The following is a 15,278-nucleotide window of genomic DNA, read 5'->3' as shown; positions in this document are numbered from 1 at the left end:
CATCAGCAACTAATAAAGAGTCCATATGATTAATAGATTAAGTAATACATTAAATGCTATTAATTAAATGTGTCATTGTGTATTAATTCCTTAATAACATATTTTATTAACTAATAGTGTAAATTAATGTGTTAATTAACACAATGGGTCAAAGCAATGTACTTCAACTTCCAGTTGTCTGCTTTAATTAATCATTAGCTAATGATTTGCACAGGTATCATTATGTTATGACTTTACTTGTTGAGGCACATGACTATTAACTAATTGTTAAGTAATATGTCATTATGGTTATGGGTTTTGACAGTTGCACATGCAGTGAATGTAATGTCAGAGAGTGTTTGAAGGATGGGTAAGTTGGGCTGCACACAAATATCAGCACACCAGAATCTGAACTCCTGACCGCTGTTACACCGCGTTTAAACTGGACGAGACCATTACAGCTGTCTACACTGGACATGACAGACCATTGCAAGTCCATTTGTCCTTCATAACAGAAGTAGCGCAAGAGCTTGGAGTACGTCAGAAATAGAGTGGCATCAGTTTACTGTCGGGTTTTGTTGTGTAATGTAGCATTGTGGCGCATCCAGTGTAGCATCACTGATTATAATGGGTTCTAGTGTCTTTGTCCAGTCTAGACACAGTGTTATGAAATAGCAGAGCTTGGCCGCATGTTCTCAGTGTTCTGCCTTCAAATCCTCGAGCTCAAGCTTAACCTGACACACTCCTGTGCCATGAACTATTGGATGTGGCAGTTCATCTGGCACAGTGGAATCCTGTTTGAAGAAGGCTGGAAATTGAAATCCATAGTGTGGATGTCATAACCAAAATTACATATTACTTAACAATTAGTTAATAGTCATGTGCCTCAACAAGTAAAGTCATAACATAATGATACCTTTTCAAATGATTTTTTACAAATCATTAGCTAATGATTAATTAAAGCAGACAAATGAAAGTTGAAGTACATTGCTTTGACCCATTGTGGTAATTAACACATTAATTTACACTAGCAGTTAATAAAATATGTTATTAAGGAATTAATACACAATGACACATTTAATTGATAGCATTCAATTTATTACTTAATCTATTATCATATGGACTCTTTATTAGTTGCTGATGCAGTAATAATTCATTAATGGGTTAGTTCTTCATGAGTCATACATTAACTCATGATTATCTGTGCATTAGTTAAACATGAATTAATGCATATTAATGCACCCGTATTGTAAAGTGTTACCAAAAATGGTATAACTACTTCCTTAGTTCTTGCTGTCTTTCAATGTTTATTTCGCTATTCATGCATGAGCTATAATCCATCATGAAGCACTTTCTATCAAATCCACAAACAAATACAATGGAAATACTTTTCTGTGCTTGTGTTCTCTCACTGCACTACACAAACTGTTTCTGAACATACAAGTACTGTTACAGGGAAACAACAGCCTGTTTGATAACAAAAAATTCCTTTGGCTCATATATTTTATTTAAGTACACAAACAATAACTTCCTAAACAATGCATAAGAAACTCCTATGATCTTTGCTGCAAACAGATATCTAGTAGCTTTGCAGTAAAAAGCAGCAAGACAGCCAAATAAGAAAGAAAAAAGCAAGTTCTTTTAAAGTCTAACTTGATAGTGTCCTAAAAACAAAACTATTAACAAAATAGCACAGAGCGAACAATCTGTGTGAACAACCCCTTATACTTCAAAAAATACTTTTTACTCTGTGAATTACCAATGTCATTGAAACGTACTTGAACATTGAGGTGAGACCAGAACATTTCCAAGTAAAGCCGGAATGAAACTTGATGTTGACCCTTGCAGGCAAAGCACCTGCAAGGTGATCGCATAAGTGGGGGGTGGAGCATATTACTCATATACTCACGTGTTGTCTGTTCACCATCTAACCATCATAATCTCTCGCCACTGAGAGAATCACAACACATCAAAACAAGAAGAGCCTAAGCAATACTTCCACTGAGGTCAGTCCAGTTATTTCACTTTCATTTATCAATGTCCATGATAAATATCTTCATGCTTCCTTGACTGTTTACCCTCCAGAATGGCTAAGGAGTGGACACTTCTGGTGCTCTGTGGCATTCTGGGGTCTGGACTCAGCAAGAACCCATCATGGTTTAAGAACATCTCAACAAATCTTTTCAAATCCCCTGGAGATATTCTGATAGGAGGACTTTTCCCTATTAACGAACTCACAAGTGAACTGAGCCAACGGGTGAAGCCTGAAGATCTTGAGTGCAACAGGTAAAATCTTTGAGGAAGCCATATTGACCACGTAGTCTACACATTTTTAAAAAGCATTACTCAGGGCAGACCCCAACATCTTTCGCTGTATGCAGACGATATTATATTGTACATTTCTAACCCTGAAATGTCTATTCCACCATTACTTGAGCTTATTGAAAAATTTGGCAGTCTTTCCGGATTCACGATAAATTGGGAAAAAAGTGAATTAATGCCAGTCTCTGACGATCTAGATAAAACATTTTTAGCTAGTACCAAATTTAAAATTGCAAACAACTCCTTTAAATATTTGGGTATGTTGATCACTAAAAACCCTGAAACGTTATTGAAATTGAATTGGAAAAAGAAAATTGATCAGCTTAAAGATAATATAATTTTTTGGAAGACACTCCCCATGTCCATGGTAGGCAGGATAAACGCGATAAAAATGGTCGTACTTCCAAGATTTTTGTATGTATTTCAATGTATTCCTTTCTTTATACCCCTTTATTATTTTAAACAGCTAGAATCTATTATTACCAGCTTCATATGGGCCAACAAGACTGCTAGGATTAACAAGAAACATCTAAATAAACTTAAGGATCAAGGAGGGTTCGGGCTTCCCAATTTTAAATATTATTATTGGGCAGCTAATATATGTACTTTAGCATGGTGGAGGAAATCCGGATTGGTGGAGTTAGGTGACAAGCCAGAATGGTTAGCAATTGAAGAAGCTTGTTGTAATAAGACTTCATTAACGGCTCTGCTTAATAGTCCCATTAAAATTGACGTCAAGAGTATCAACGGAAACATAGTTATCTCTAATTTAATTTAAGTGTGGAAACAAATTAAGGTATATTTGAAATTTCCAGATATATATCTGGACACTCCAATTTGTAACAATCATGCTTTTCCTCCGGGGTTACATGATAAGCTCTTCTTACAATGGAAACACATGGGTATAGTAACAATTCAGGATCTCTATAGAGAAGGTACATTTAGCTCTTTTGAACAGCTAAAACAAAACTATGCTCTTGTTTCTGCACATTTCTTCCGTCACTTGCAAGTTAGAGACTTTGTTAGAAAGCACATTCCAAACTTTGAAGTTTTGAATTTGAATCCCACCTTAGAGAGAATCGTTAATGTACATCCTGGTATGAATGGTAGTGTGTCTAACTTTTACAAATTACTGCTAGAAAATGTGGACAGTAACACAGAGAAAATAAAACATGACTGGGAGGAGGAAATTGGTTTTAACATTCATGAAAACGTGTGGGATGCATGCTTGAGAAACATACATACATGTTCTGTGAATGCTAGACACAATTTGATTCAGTTCAAGGTAATTCATAGGCTTCATTATTCTAAGTCAAAACTTCATAAAATATATCCCACGATTTCTCCGCTATGTAATAAGTGTAAATTGTCAGAAGGCACACTGTTTCATTCTTTATGGTCATGTAGTAAAATTCAGCCATTTTGGGAATGTATATTTAAATTTATTTCTGAAGCACATTCTATTGAGTTGGAGCCTGGGCCATGCACTGGACTTTTAGGAGCAGAGAATGCTTTATGTAATAAATATCAGGCACAGGCCATTTCGCTGTGTATGATGTTGGCAAAAAGACTGATTTTACAAATGTGGAAAGCAGAGTCTGTCCCAACTTTTGAGATCTGGGCTAGGGAACTGGGAAATATGTTCTACTTGGAAGAACTGAGATTTATATTAAAAGACAAAAGTTCCATTTTCATTAAGATTTGGGAACCAATAAGAAAATTCTTACAGATGGTCTTAACAAGCTTTGTATGTTATTTTAATTTCTGTTATAGCCATTCACTAGGATAAAAGACTGTATATGTTTATTCTTTGCCCATTTACTAAATGTTTTTGTTTGTAGAGCACTTGAAGACACCTTCTACAATCATTGCAATATTGTGGGGGGAGGGGGGAGGGATGCTTTAATTTAAAAGCTGTAAGTATACCTAGCTCAATGTAACATGTACAATGGTACTGCTTAGAAAGTTTATTTAGTAGTACTCTTGTATAGTTACTGATTTGGTGGCATTGTGCATGTGAGTTGTCTTCATAAAAACGAAAATAAAGGGAATAAAAAATAAAGCATTACTCCCTCAAATCACCTTTAATCTTTCTGTTTTGGCAGAATAAGCACATTTGGTCTGTCTCTCTCATTGGTGATGAAGTTCTCTGTGGATGAGATCAACTCTATAGAGGATCTCCTACCTGGAATCACACTAGGATTTGAGAGTTACGACACATGCATGCAACCAGCCGTTGTCATGAGGCCTGTCCTTCAGTTTCTCACAAAGGAATCAACAGAGGAACTGGACATCGCCTGTAACTACACTGACTACAAGACTCGTGTTATAGCTATCATAGGCCCCAGCACCTCTGAGTTGGTCCCGGTCATTGGCAAGCTGATTGGGTTTTTTCTGATGCCATTGGTGAGCTGCCATTAACAGTGTTAGAGGATGAAACAAAATTTCATTAAAAAATGTAGTTGTAACAGGAAAAAAAATTGAAATGCTACAGAGAAAATTACCTTATCATATACAATGAAAAACAAAAATACTGTAAAAAGGGTAACACTTTACAAAAAGGTTTCATTTGTTAACATTAGTTTAATATATTCGTTAACATGAAATAATAATAAACAATACTTCTACCAAATTTATTATTCTTAGTCAATTGTAATTTCAATATTTACAAAAAAAATTAAATCCAAAGTTGTATTTGTTAACATTTGTTGATGCACTGTGAATTAACATGAACAAACTATGAACAATTAGATTTTTATTAACATTAACAAAGATGAATGAATGCTTTAAAAATATATTGCTCATTGTTAGTATAAGATAGCTTATGCTATTTAAAGTATTACATTAAAAATAATTCATTTTTGGAAAAAAATATACATTTGTAACAAATATTATGCATGTACTTTTACCTGGTATATTGTTGGAATTGTTTTAGTAAGCAAAAATCTTAACTAGCATTTTCATACTCAATCTGGGATGCTCTTCCTGTTTTTTCTTTATTTTAATTCCTGTTTTAATTTATCTCTAATTGCCTAATCTTAGATTAGCTATGCTGCCACCAGCGACATGTTCAGTGACAAAGAGACCTTCCCATCCTTCATGCGCACAGTTCCCAGTGATCGCTGGCAGGTTGCAGCCATGGTGCAGCTTCTGAAAAAGTTTGGGTGGAACTGGGTGTCAGTAATAGGTAGTGACGATGAATACGGACAGAAGGGCCAGCAGCTGTTTTCCAGCATGGCCAATGAGGAGTCCATCTGTGTGGCATATCAGGGTTTGATTCCTGTATACACTGATCCAGAGCCAATGATAAAAGAGATTCTCAATCGTATTGTGGATGCCAAAGTGGGGGTGGTGGTTCTTTTCTCTCTCCCCAACCCAGCCAGAGACTTCTTCATAGAGGTAAAAAAATTATAATTTGTTTACAACTTTATAAGGGCCATATCGTGATCTTTTGAAGTACAGGAGTTTGCGATAATATAAAATTATACTGTAGATTCAGAACTGTAAACTTTCTGGCCAAACCAAAAAAGACCATTCAATTAGAAGTTGCAAAAGAGTCTCGTTCCAAAATTATTGGATTCCCAAATACATTAACATGACACCAAGCACAACTGCTGGCTACAATTTAATGGAGGATTTTTTATTGCTATCATCTTTGGTGAAAAAGGGTGCCAACCTCACATCACAACTTTCAAGAAACAGCTAAAACACTGCTTACCACAACCATAAACAAGGGCACTTACTTTAAAACTCACATTGTGCACTACAAATTTTGTAACATTTTTATAACAAATTGCTTGGTATATTCCTCATTTGTAAGTCCTTTCAGATAAAAGTATCTGCTAAATTAATAAATGTAAACTAAGTGCGGGCTGTTACTCATTTCACATGCTAAGAGGCGTTCACATGAACATTTAAGGGTTGTTCTAATAACATGTTTTCTGTTTAAGAATGTAAGATGCAGGACAGTGGAATGGGAAAAAATGCAAGGTCTTTCTTGAGGCATGTTTTAACTAACTTGACCACTGCCGTTTTTAGAACGCTGTGTCACATCCATCTAGGGCATGTTTAAAACCATGAAAAACAGTGCAGAGGAATGCAAAGATACATTCTTTGTGAACATCCCCTTAAGAAGCAAAAACAGCCTGTTTAAATTTAAGGCTCAAAAAGAGAGTAGAAAATGGTCACAAAACAAAATTATGAAACTATATAGGTGCCGGAAATATTATAAGTGGGCTTTAGGGAAAAATATAAATTTGTAATTCTTGTTCTCTTTTTTATTCACTTCTGAATAAGCATTCCAGTTTTGGTGATTGTAAATGTTTTTGTCATCACTACCTGACCAGGTAATCAAACGAAACATAACAGCCGTTTGGGTGGCAAGCACTGCATGGTCTCTGAATGATGGTGTATCCACCCTGCCCGGCATCAATTCAATAGGCACAGTGCTGGCGTTTGCAGACATCACCAGACCTATTGACCTATTCACTCCCTATATCCGTGAGCTCTTCAAAAAAATGGAGACGACACAAATCCCCCAGGAGCCTGATACAGAAATCTCCCCTCTGGACAACCCTTGCCCAAGCTGCAGCTCCCTAAGCCAAGCCAACGTGAGCATGGTAGAGATAAAACTTGTGCAGCGGTCTGCTTTCAGTGTGTATACTGCCATCTACTGTGTTGCACACGCGCTGCATGACTTGCTTGGATGTAATGCCACCCACTGTGCTCTAAATCCCAAGACTGACAACGTCTATCCATGGCAGGTAATCACACACAAGCATCTCTTTCTGTAAATCTGCTTGTTTTAGCATACAAGATTAAGGGTGTACTAATAGAACAGTATATGATCTTTCCTACAGCTGTTAAAGAAACTACAAAAAGTTTCTTTAGATCTAGAGGGAGTCAATTTTAAGTTTGATAAAGAGGGTAATCCAAACTTTGGCTACGATGTTATGCAATGGATCTTCAATGACACCACTGTGCACTTTGATGGAATTGGATACTTTTATCAGAACCTCACAATTGATGAAGAAGACATAAAATGGAACACGAAAAACGGAAAGGTATGAATTGGACAAATGCTTGTATTATAATTTAAATTCATATAACTTGTTTTACCACCAGTCAATAGTTTCTACACACTTTCTCATGATCTTAAATGCTTACAAAGCAGCTGAACGCTGATTGTGATGATCAACAGGTGATGTCAGAGTGCAAACATGAAAGTGTGTGTGTGCTGGTGTGTGAATGAGACGAGTGTGTCAAGGAGTGTTTGTGATAGTGTGAGAGAGAACAGAAAGCAACCCAGATCCTGACAGTTTTGTAGACTAATAATATATAAGACTTATATATTAATTTCTTTCAAATGTTTTTGAAACAATTTACTGTTATTTTAACCATTATTCTAAAATATGTAAAATTGTAATAATAGAGAATGAGTAGGTCTGTCCAAACTTGTGACTGGTTCTAGTGTACATCACAAGCTGTGTCCCAATGTGAAGGCTGCGTCCTCCGAAGGCCGCATTTGAAGGCCGATTGGCCGCATTTGAAGGCCGATTGCGTCACAGCGGCGCGACGAAGGCTGTCCCAATTCAAAGGCTGCATCCTCGAAGGCCGCATTTGAAGGCCGATTGCGTCACCGTGGCGTGATGAAGGCTGTCCCAATTCAATTCCGCATCCTTCGAAGGCCGTATTCGAAGGCCAGTTGCGTCATCGCGGCGCGACGAAGGCTACCCTGATTCAAAAGCGACGCCAAATGCACCCTTCGTTTCCCCGTGAAAGGAAGGATACATAAATGGATCCTTCTCGGTCTATCCTCCCCGATCCTACCCCATAAGTCATTGCGCGCCGGTGACGACAGCACTTTTATTTAAAAAATTACGGATGATTGTTCTTGTCGCCTAGCAACTGTGACAGCTACCGATGAAGAGCGGGAGTAACATTTGAACTGCACTTTTTTATATTCAACTGGGTTTTATATTCCCTTAGTAGCCTACGGAGCCCAGGAACTCTCCTGTTGGGGAAAAAATCAATCCGTGGCCACGGTTGTGCAATCCGTCCCCTCAGTTTATAAACTGTAGCCTACTCACGAATTCTTAAACTGTTCCCTCGGTTTAACAAATCGTGCCCACGATGATTCAACCAGTCCACCTGTTTATGAGGGATGCTTTGCATTGTGTTTAAACTTAATTTTTTTAAATGGATAATTTCTTCAATTTTCTAAAACTCAATTTTTGGGAGAAAAAAGCTCAGTATAATAGAATAAGCAAAAAAAGACTTCACATATAAAAAATAAATATAACACAAACACAAGGTTAGGTTTTATTATATAAAAATAAAACTCATAAATTATTTTATGATTAACATATTAGCCTACTGTCTTCAGTGAACTCATTTATAGTTATAATTATAAACACAAATAATAATAATACTAATTATCATTATTATTAGGCCTATACATTTAGGCTACATATTTAGAAGCCGCTTTTATCAAAAAAAGGAACAAAGCAATTCGGCAAATGTCAGTCATAATACAGGTTAGACAATAATAATACATGGCTAAGATTATCATTTTTTATAAACAAGATTTTGAGCATATCCAAGTGTTTGTGTGGAGTGTGGAGGCGTGCGGGCGCGGACACTTGCATTTTTCTATCAACAGTGGAAACAACTTAAAATAGGCTACTCTATCATTTCTGGTCATACAGAAAATAATAATACATCATTCGCAACTACTTGTATTTGTGCAAAAACGAACGGACGCAAAAGTACACGGACCCAACACTAACTTTTTCTACAAATAGCCTACATTATTTGAAATAATTAATAATATAAGGTCCGTGTACTTTTGCGTCCATTCGTTTTTCTTTTTTTAACCCGTAATTGAAAAACGAAAAAATTAAGGGTTGTTAGGCTATTTTTAAAACGCAAGTTGAGCACCAAAATTTGAATTTGAACTGTACACACCAAATGCTGCGCAAAAAAAAAAAAAAAATATTGACGTATTTTCAGATTTTTGTTTATGACTTTTTCCCCCTTTAATATTTGAAATATTCACAAATTGATAGGGAAAAAGTGACGATATTACTGGTTTTCTAAGGCCAAATTAGAACCTGGAAATTAGATTCGAATTTGTTCGTTTAAAAGTGGACATTTCAAGCTTGTATATTGGCTATATTTTGTTTCAGTTCATTTTTGAGACGCGCTCCAGTTCACGGAGATCATGAAAGCACGCCTGATTTTTTCTTTTATTTTACAAAAGCACAAAGTTTTCTTGTTATTGTGAGTTTACACCAATAAAATTGTGTATTTTTATTTACACATAAAAAATATTGTGAGTAGCCTACAGTTTATAAACTGAAGAGACGGATTGCACAACCGTCGCCACGGATTGTTTTGTTTTTTCCCACAGATGGAGGGTTTTTTCCCTCCATGATACGGGGTTTAAATATATATTTATATTCATCATTTATATTGTCCATTTATGCTACATAATAAAAAGAATACACTAGCCTACAAAATCGCATCAAGGTAAGATATAAGTGAACATTTGAACCATATGCCCATCATGTATGTTTTCTTTTCTTTTCATTACACTATTTACGTAAGTTAACACCCAATACTTGAACAGTTTAAAGTGTAATCTTGCAATTCAGGAAGCAGCTTCTGAATTGGGGCGCAGAAAACCTCTGGCCATGATCCGGCTATTAAAGCCGAAAATACATGACTGAAACATCCTCACCATGTCCTCCTGTAAAATATAAACAAAATAATGTTTATTCAATTATATAAAATGATTTATCAGGATGGCAGCCGTAGGCTACTCTCGCACCGTTGCTTGGCGCCAGGAGCGGTAATTGGGAACACCTCGATGCGCAATTCGGGAATCATACGAAGGCTACATCCGGAGCGTCCTTCGAAGGCTGGGTAGGCTGGGTCCTTCGAAGGACGCGTCCTTCGGAGGATGCAGCCTTCACATTGGGACACAGCTACAGAGTCTGCACCTCTTGACAAATGGTCTCTGTAACAGGTGCCAATGTCCACTTGCTCCTCAGACTGTGGGATAGGACAAGTGCGCAGAGTTAAAGGCTTCCACTCCTGCTGTTTCGACTGCATTGACTGCAAGGAGGGAACGTTCCTAAACAGCACAGGTGCGCGAGTACTAGGGTCTGAAATTAACTTTTCCATTAAGGGGCAATATTTGCCCACAGGAATTTATTTCCAAGAACATTTTTAAGAATGTTTAACGATGCTTTATTCTGTTCTAAGGTGGAATAATCCCATAATGTTATGAGATTAGTGCAATTTTAAATATCCTACGTAAATGATACAATTAAAAAACAGGAACTAAAAGTAATGCATTTTTTACCCTTGCCCATTCATTTCTGACCCTGTTTTCAAGTCATTCTAAACAATCCTAATAGGGCGGTTAATATTTCCTCTTAACATACTTGCTTTATCTAACATGCCTAGCGAATAGAAAATGAATGCATGAGCTCTTTGCCATTTGTATGTTGACTGACCTTAATCTGCCTTCTTTTTGATTTGAAGATGACATCCAGTGTAGATCATGTCCCGATGGCCAGTGGTCCACCCTACGAAGCACAAGCTGTGTCTATCCCATCTATACTTACCTGGCCTGGAGCAACTATGAGTCAATCGGACTCATTCTGGGAGGAATTTTGGTGCTAGTATTACATGTATTGGTAGGGGCTGTATTTTTCATGCACAGAGGAACTCCACTGGTGAAAACTGCAGGTGGACCGTTGAGTGGCCTTGCTCTGTTGAGTCTAGCGGGAGAATGTATAAGCCTGGTGCTGTTCCTGGGTCAGCCGGGAGACGTCGTGTGCCGTCTGCAGCAGCCACTAAACGCCTTTTTTCCCACTGTGGCCCTCTCGGTCATTCTGACCATTTCCCTTCAGGTGATCTTTACAAAATAATAATAATAAATCATTAAAAAATAATGTAATAAAATATATTTGCAATATAGATACAATTTAAATGTACTTCATCTGTACTTCACAACTTAATTGTGTAGTCCTGAAATAAAACCAAATAGAACCACTGTATTAAAACAAGAAATGCAACAAAAAAAATAAAACAATCTACTGCCATCTTTTACTTACCAGATTGTGTGCGTCACAGAGTTCCCTGAAAAGTCTTCCGATCACCTGGAGAACCTACGAGAACGAGGAAGCTGGTTTGTGATTCTGGGATGTTGCGGGCTCCAAGCGGGACTGTGTGGTTGGTACGCCCGAGAAGGTCCCTCCTTGACCCAATACGTGGCCAGTTTGGAGGTGAACTATGTGAAAACTTTTCTGCGTTGCCCAGTGGAGCCCATGTTAAACTTTGGCTTGATGCTCGGTTTCAATGTTCTTCTGGCACTGATGTCATTTATGTCTACCTTCATGGCTCTAAAACCGCCAGGACAGTATAACCTGGCCAGAGATATCACCATCTCCACCTTGATTTACTGTGTAATGTGGGTGATGTTCATCCCCATCTACACAAGTCTAAATGATAAAGAGAAGTCTATTGCTCAAGTAGGAGTAAGTTTACTTAGTAACATGGGGCTGGTAGCGGCCTATTTTTTCCCTAAATGCCACCTGTTGGTCAAACACCCAGAACTCAACACAGATGATCACTTTCGTACATTTTTAGAAGGGGTCCCACCAACACCACCTGAAGAAAGCTAAAAACAATTGCTAAATCATTACTATTATTATATTTATTGGACTCTATGGAATACCTGATTACGATTGGTCATTCGCTGTAGTTTGTGGTAAAATATTTTTGTTTAATGATCCTTATGATCCCTTTCTTTCTTAGTTCTCACTTAAAACATTTCGACGTCAATCAATATTTTAATTTATCTTGTAAGCAGTACACAGTCATCTGCTATAATGATAGCATTATGTTTTATTTTATATATGTGTGTATATACTGAACAAAATTATAAACGCAACACTTTTGTTTTTGCCCCCAATTGACTTTTTCTATGTACACAAAAGTCCTATTTCTCTCAAATATTGTTCACAAATCTGTCTAAGGCCCTGTCCACACGGACACGGGTATTTTTATAACCGTGACTTTTTTTACGCGGTTCGGCCTTTCGTCCACACGAAAACGCACTGAAACCGAACATTTTTGAAAACCCCTGCCAGGGTGAGGATTTTCAGAAACGCCGGTTACAGTGTTGTCGTGTAGACAGTGAAACCGGGGTTTTTGCCTTGCGACGTCAGAGTGTGCGCCGTTATCAGCTGTGTTTGACATCAGATTTGCGCTTCTGATTGGCCAACGTGGCTTTAAGGTTAAGGTTTATATCACCGCCTGCTGGCGTGGCATGCTCTTGACCGCGCTTGATTGCGTGTTTTTACGTTTTCATGTAGACGGAGACCGAGCATGTGTGGACGGGATTTTTTTTAAAAACGCTGTAGGAAAAACTCCGGTTATAAAAATACCCGTGTCCGTGTGGACATGGCCTAAATCTGTCTCAGTGAGCACTTCTCCTTTGCCGGGATAATCCATCCACCTCACAGGTGTGGCATATCAAGATGCTGATTAGACAGTATGATTATTAGGTGTGCCTTAGGCTGGCCACAATAAAAGGCAGACAGATTCTTATTTTTAAAGGCCAGTTATTTCATGGATCCAGGATACTATGCATCCTGATAAAGTTCCCTTGGCATTTGGATTTAAAAAAGCCCCACATCATCACATGCCCTTCACCATTCCTAGAGATTGGCATGGTTTTATTTCAGTTAGCCTAATAGCTGGTTTGATTTGCATTGAGAGATGATCTTATGAAAATTACCCCATGCCAATCTCTAGGTATGTGTGATGATGTGGAGCTATTTTAATTCCAAATGCCAAGGGAACTTTATCAGGAAGCATAGTATCCTGGATTCATGAAATAACTGGCCATTAAAAATAAAAATCTGCCTGCCTCTATGGGAAGTTAACATAGGGGTGTCCTGACTTATGCAACCTGTATTTTAAGGAAGAACATTTATTTACAATGCATTATTCATTCACAAAGAAAATTGGTGTCCTTAAAGATTGGATTTTTAAGGCATTAAGAATTTTTTAAGAATTAGATTTTTTTTATTCCTCTTTTTAGTCAACTTTAGCATGGGTGTGTTCACTTATGCTAAGCACTTTAGATCATGTATTCTGCCATTATTTACTCATTAAAGCAGCACTATGTAGTTTTTGGTCTCGGGGTCCCCCTACAGTTGGGAAACAGTATTCTCTTCTACTACTGTCGTAAAATCTTTATGGTTACACCAGGGGATACACATGCATTTGTTGACAAGCCGATACCGTCTTGAGTTCTTACGAATTCTCACGTCTTGGGCAGACTGCCAGCGTTGCGTGTGAAATGTCTTCATCCCAGGTACATTGGCAAATATTTCAGCATGTCATATGAATATAATTTCATGGGTTTTATTATTTTTCAAACGCCAAAAGATCGCGTAGCTCACGTTTACAAGCCAGCTTCATTATAATAGCCAATTGGCTACTGTTTTAAATAATGGATTATGCTAATTCAATTCAATGTTTGTGTGGTAGGTAATAGCCATATATCATCAATATTATAATATCAAGCTACCATAGATGAATCTGCAAATTTGAAAATCGATTTGCATTATAGCCTGAGGCAAGACACTTTCACCAGAAAAATAAATAAACAAACATGACTATAATGAAGATAAATGGAGGACCAGATAGATTCCGTAACATGGCCAGGCAGACAACAAATTCAAAAAAATAGAGATAGTATGCAAGCAATATATATACTAGTCCAAAAGCATGACGGCCAGGTCAGCATTGGTCGGGCACCCCTCATCCTCCTTTAGCTCACGCCAGCGAGCGAACGCTGGACCAATATTGATCCTCGTTCGGCCTTTTAATTTGTCACTCTCCCTTTTTCTTTTTTTAGTCTCCTCTGACAAAACCTTTGCCTTCTTCCTTTTAGTTGTTGCTTCGGCCATGACAACAACATACAGACAGCAATCAAATGCTAGTTGGGCTCTCACGTCAGAATTTGAGGAAGTGGGGGGTGGTGGGGGAAGTGAGGTATGCCGTAAAGGAGTCGAATTTTGTAGTTCTTTTGTGCTCCGGTTACTACCCGGAACCCGAAGTTACATAGTGCCAGTAAAAGCGATACAGACACTTTCAGGCTATGGCAGACCTGTCATTCAACCTATTGTAAGTCGATGTACCATCTCAAGGGTCTTGGAAATATATTATGAAGGTTGAAAAACTACATAGTGTCGCTTTAACCCGTATGCTGCTCTATGGAATAAATGTAAAAAAGTTTGGAATGACATGAGGGTGAGTAAATAATGACAGAATTGTCATTTCATGAACAGTTCCTAATAACAAACAGAAGAGGGCAGAATTTAGCCAAAGTTAGTGAGTCGTTAGATCATAGAACTCCCACAATGCCCTCATGTCTGTCATGTTTACAGTATATTTGAATAAATAAAAATATATTTTTCCCCCAGTATTCAATTATTTGTTTTGTTTTAAATAAGTGGTCACATGCTTTTGTGTTTCCCATGTCTCTATTTAAGAGTGACGGCAATAAAAGTTTGGCAAAACAACAATTTCCAGGTATTGTGTTTTAAACTTTTATCAGACATCAGATCATTTTAGCATATCTATTTTGGAGACTATCTCAATTACTATATTATGACAGATAGGGCATTATTTCAGCAATAAGGTGCTTGAGGTCATGTTATATTATGAATATAGTCAAAGGGTGCTTTTGGACACAACTAGTTTTTAACCCTTTAAACCATAAGTACATATAAGTGCCATATTCTACTTTGAAAGTACTTTGAAAGGAATGCTATTGACCAATCAATTTAAAAAAAAAACATATTATTATTTTATACTTACTTTATATTTTAATCGTTGATTTTAGCACGGAATAGGCTACTGGAGGATATGATGATTTCATTGGCAACCAC

General features: G+C 37.4%; 1 protein-coding gene across 1 annotated transcript; it reads left to right on the top strand.

Moving 5' to 3' along the window:
* The first annotated feature begins 1,908 nt into the window (after positions 1-1,908).
* On the top strand, positions 1,909-14,803 carry LOC143711953 (taste receptor type 1 member 3-like). The gene is made up of 9 exons (XM_077204159.1): positions 1,909-1,985; positions 2,065-2,265; positions 4,407-4,707; positions 5,344-5,700; positions 6,648-7,064; positions 7,161-7,364; positions 10,331-10,451; positions 10,852-11,222; positions 11,430-14,803. The coding sequence occupies exons 2-9, from the start codon at positions 2,066-2,068 to the stop codon at positions 11,994-11,996; spliced, it is 2,538 nt and encodes an 845-aa protein (XP_077060274.1). The 5' UTR covers positions 1,909-1,985; position 2,065; the 3' UTR covers positions 11,997-14,803.
* Positions 14,804-15,278: the final 475 nt, after the last annotated feature.

The sequence above is a fragment of the Siphateles boraxobius genome, unplaced genomic scaffold (genome assembly GCF_051911475.1).
Source record: "Siphateles boraxobius isolate OS27281-9 unplaced genomic scaffold, OSU_SipBor_1 5, whole genome shotgun sequence".
Lineage (NCBI taxonomy): Eukaryota > Metazoa > Chordata > Actinopteri > Cypriniformes > Leuciscidae > Siphateles > Siphateles boraxobius.
This window is presented reverse-complemented; position numbering and strand designations above follow the sequence as displayed.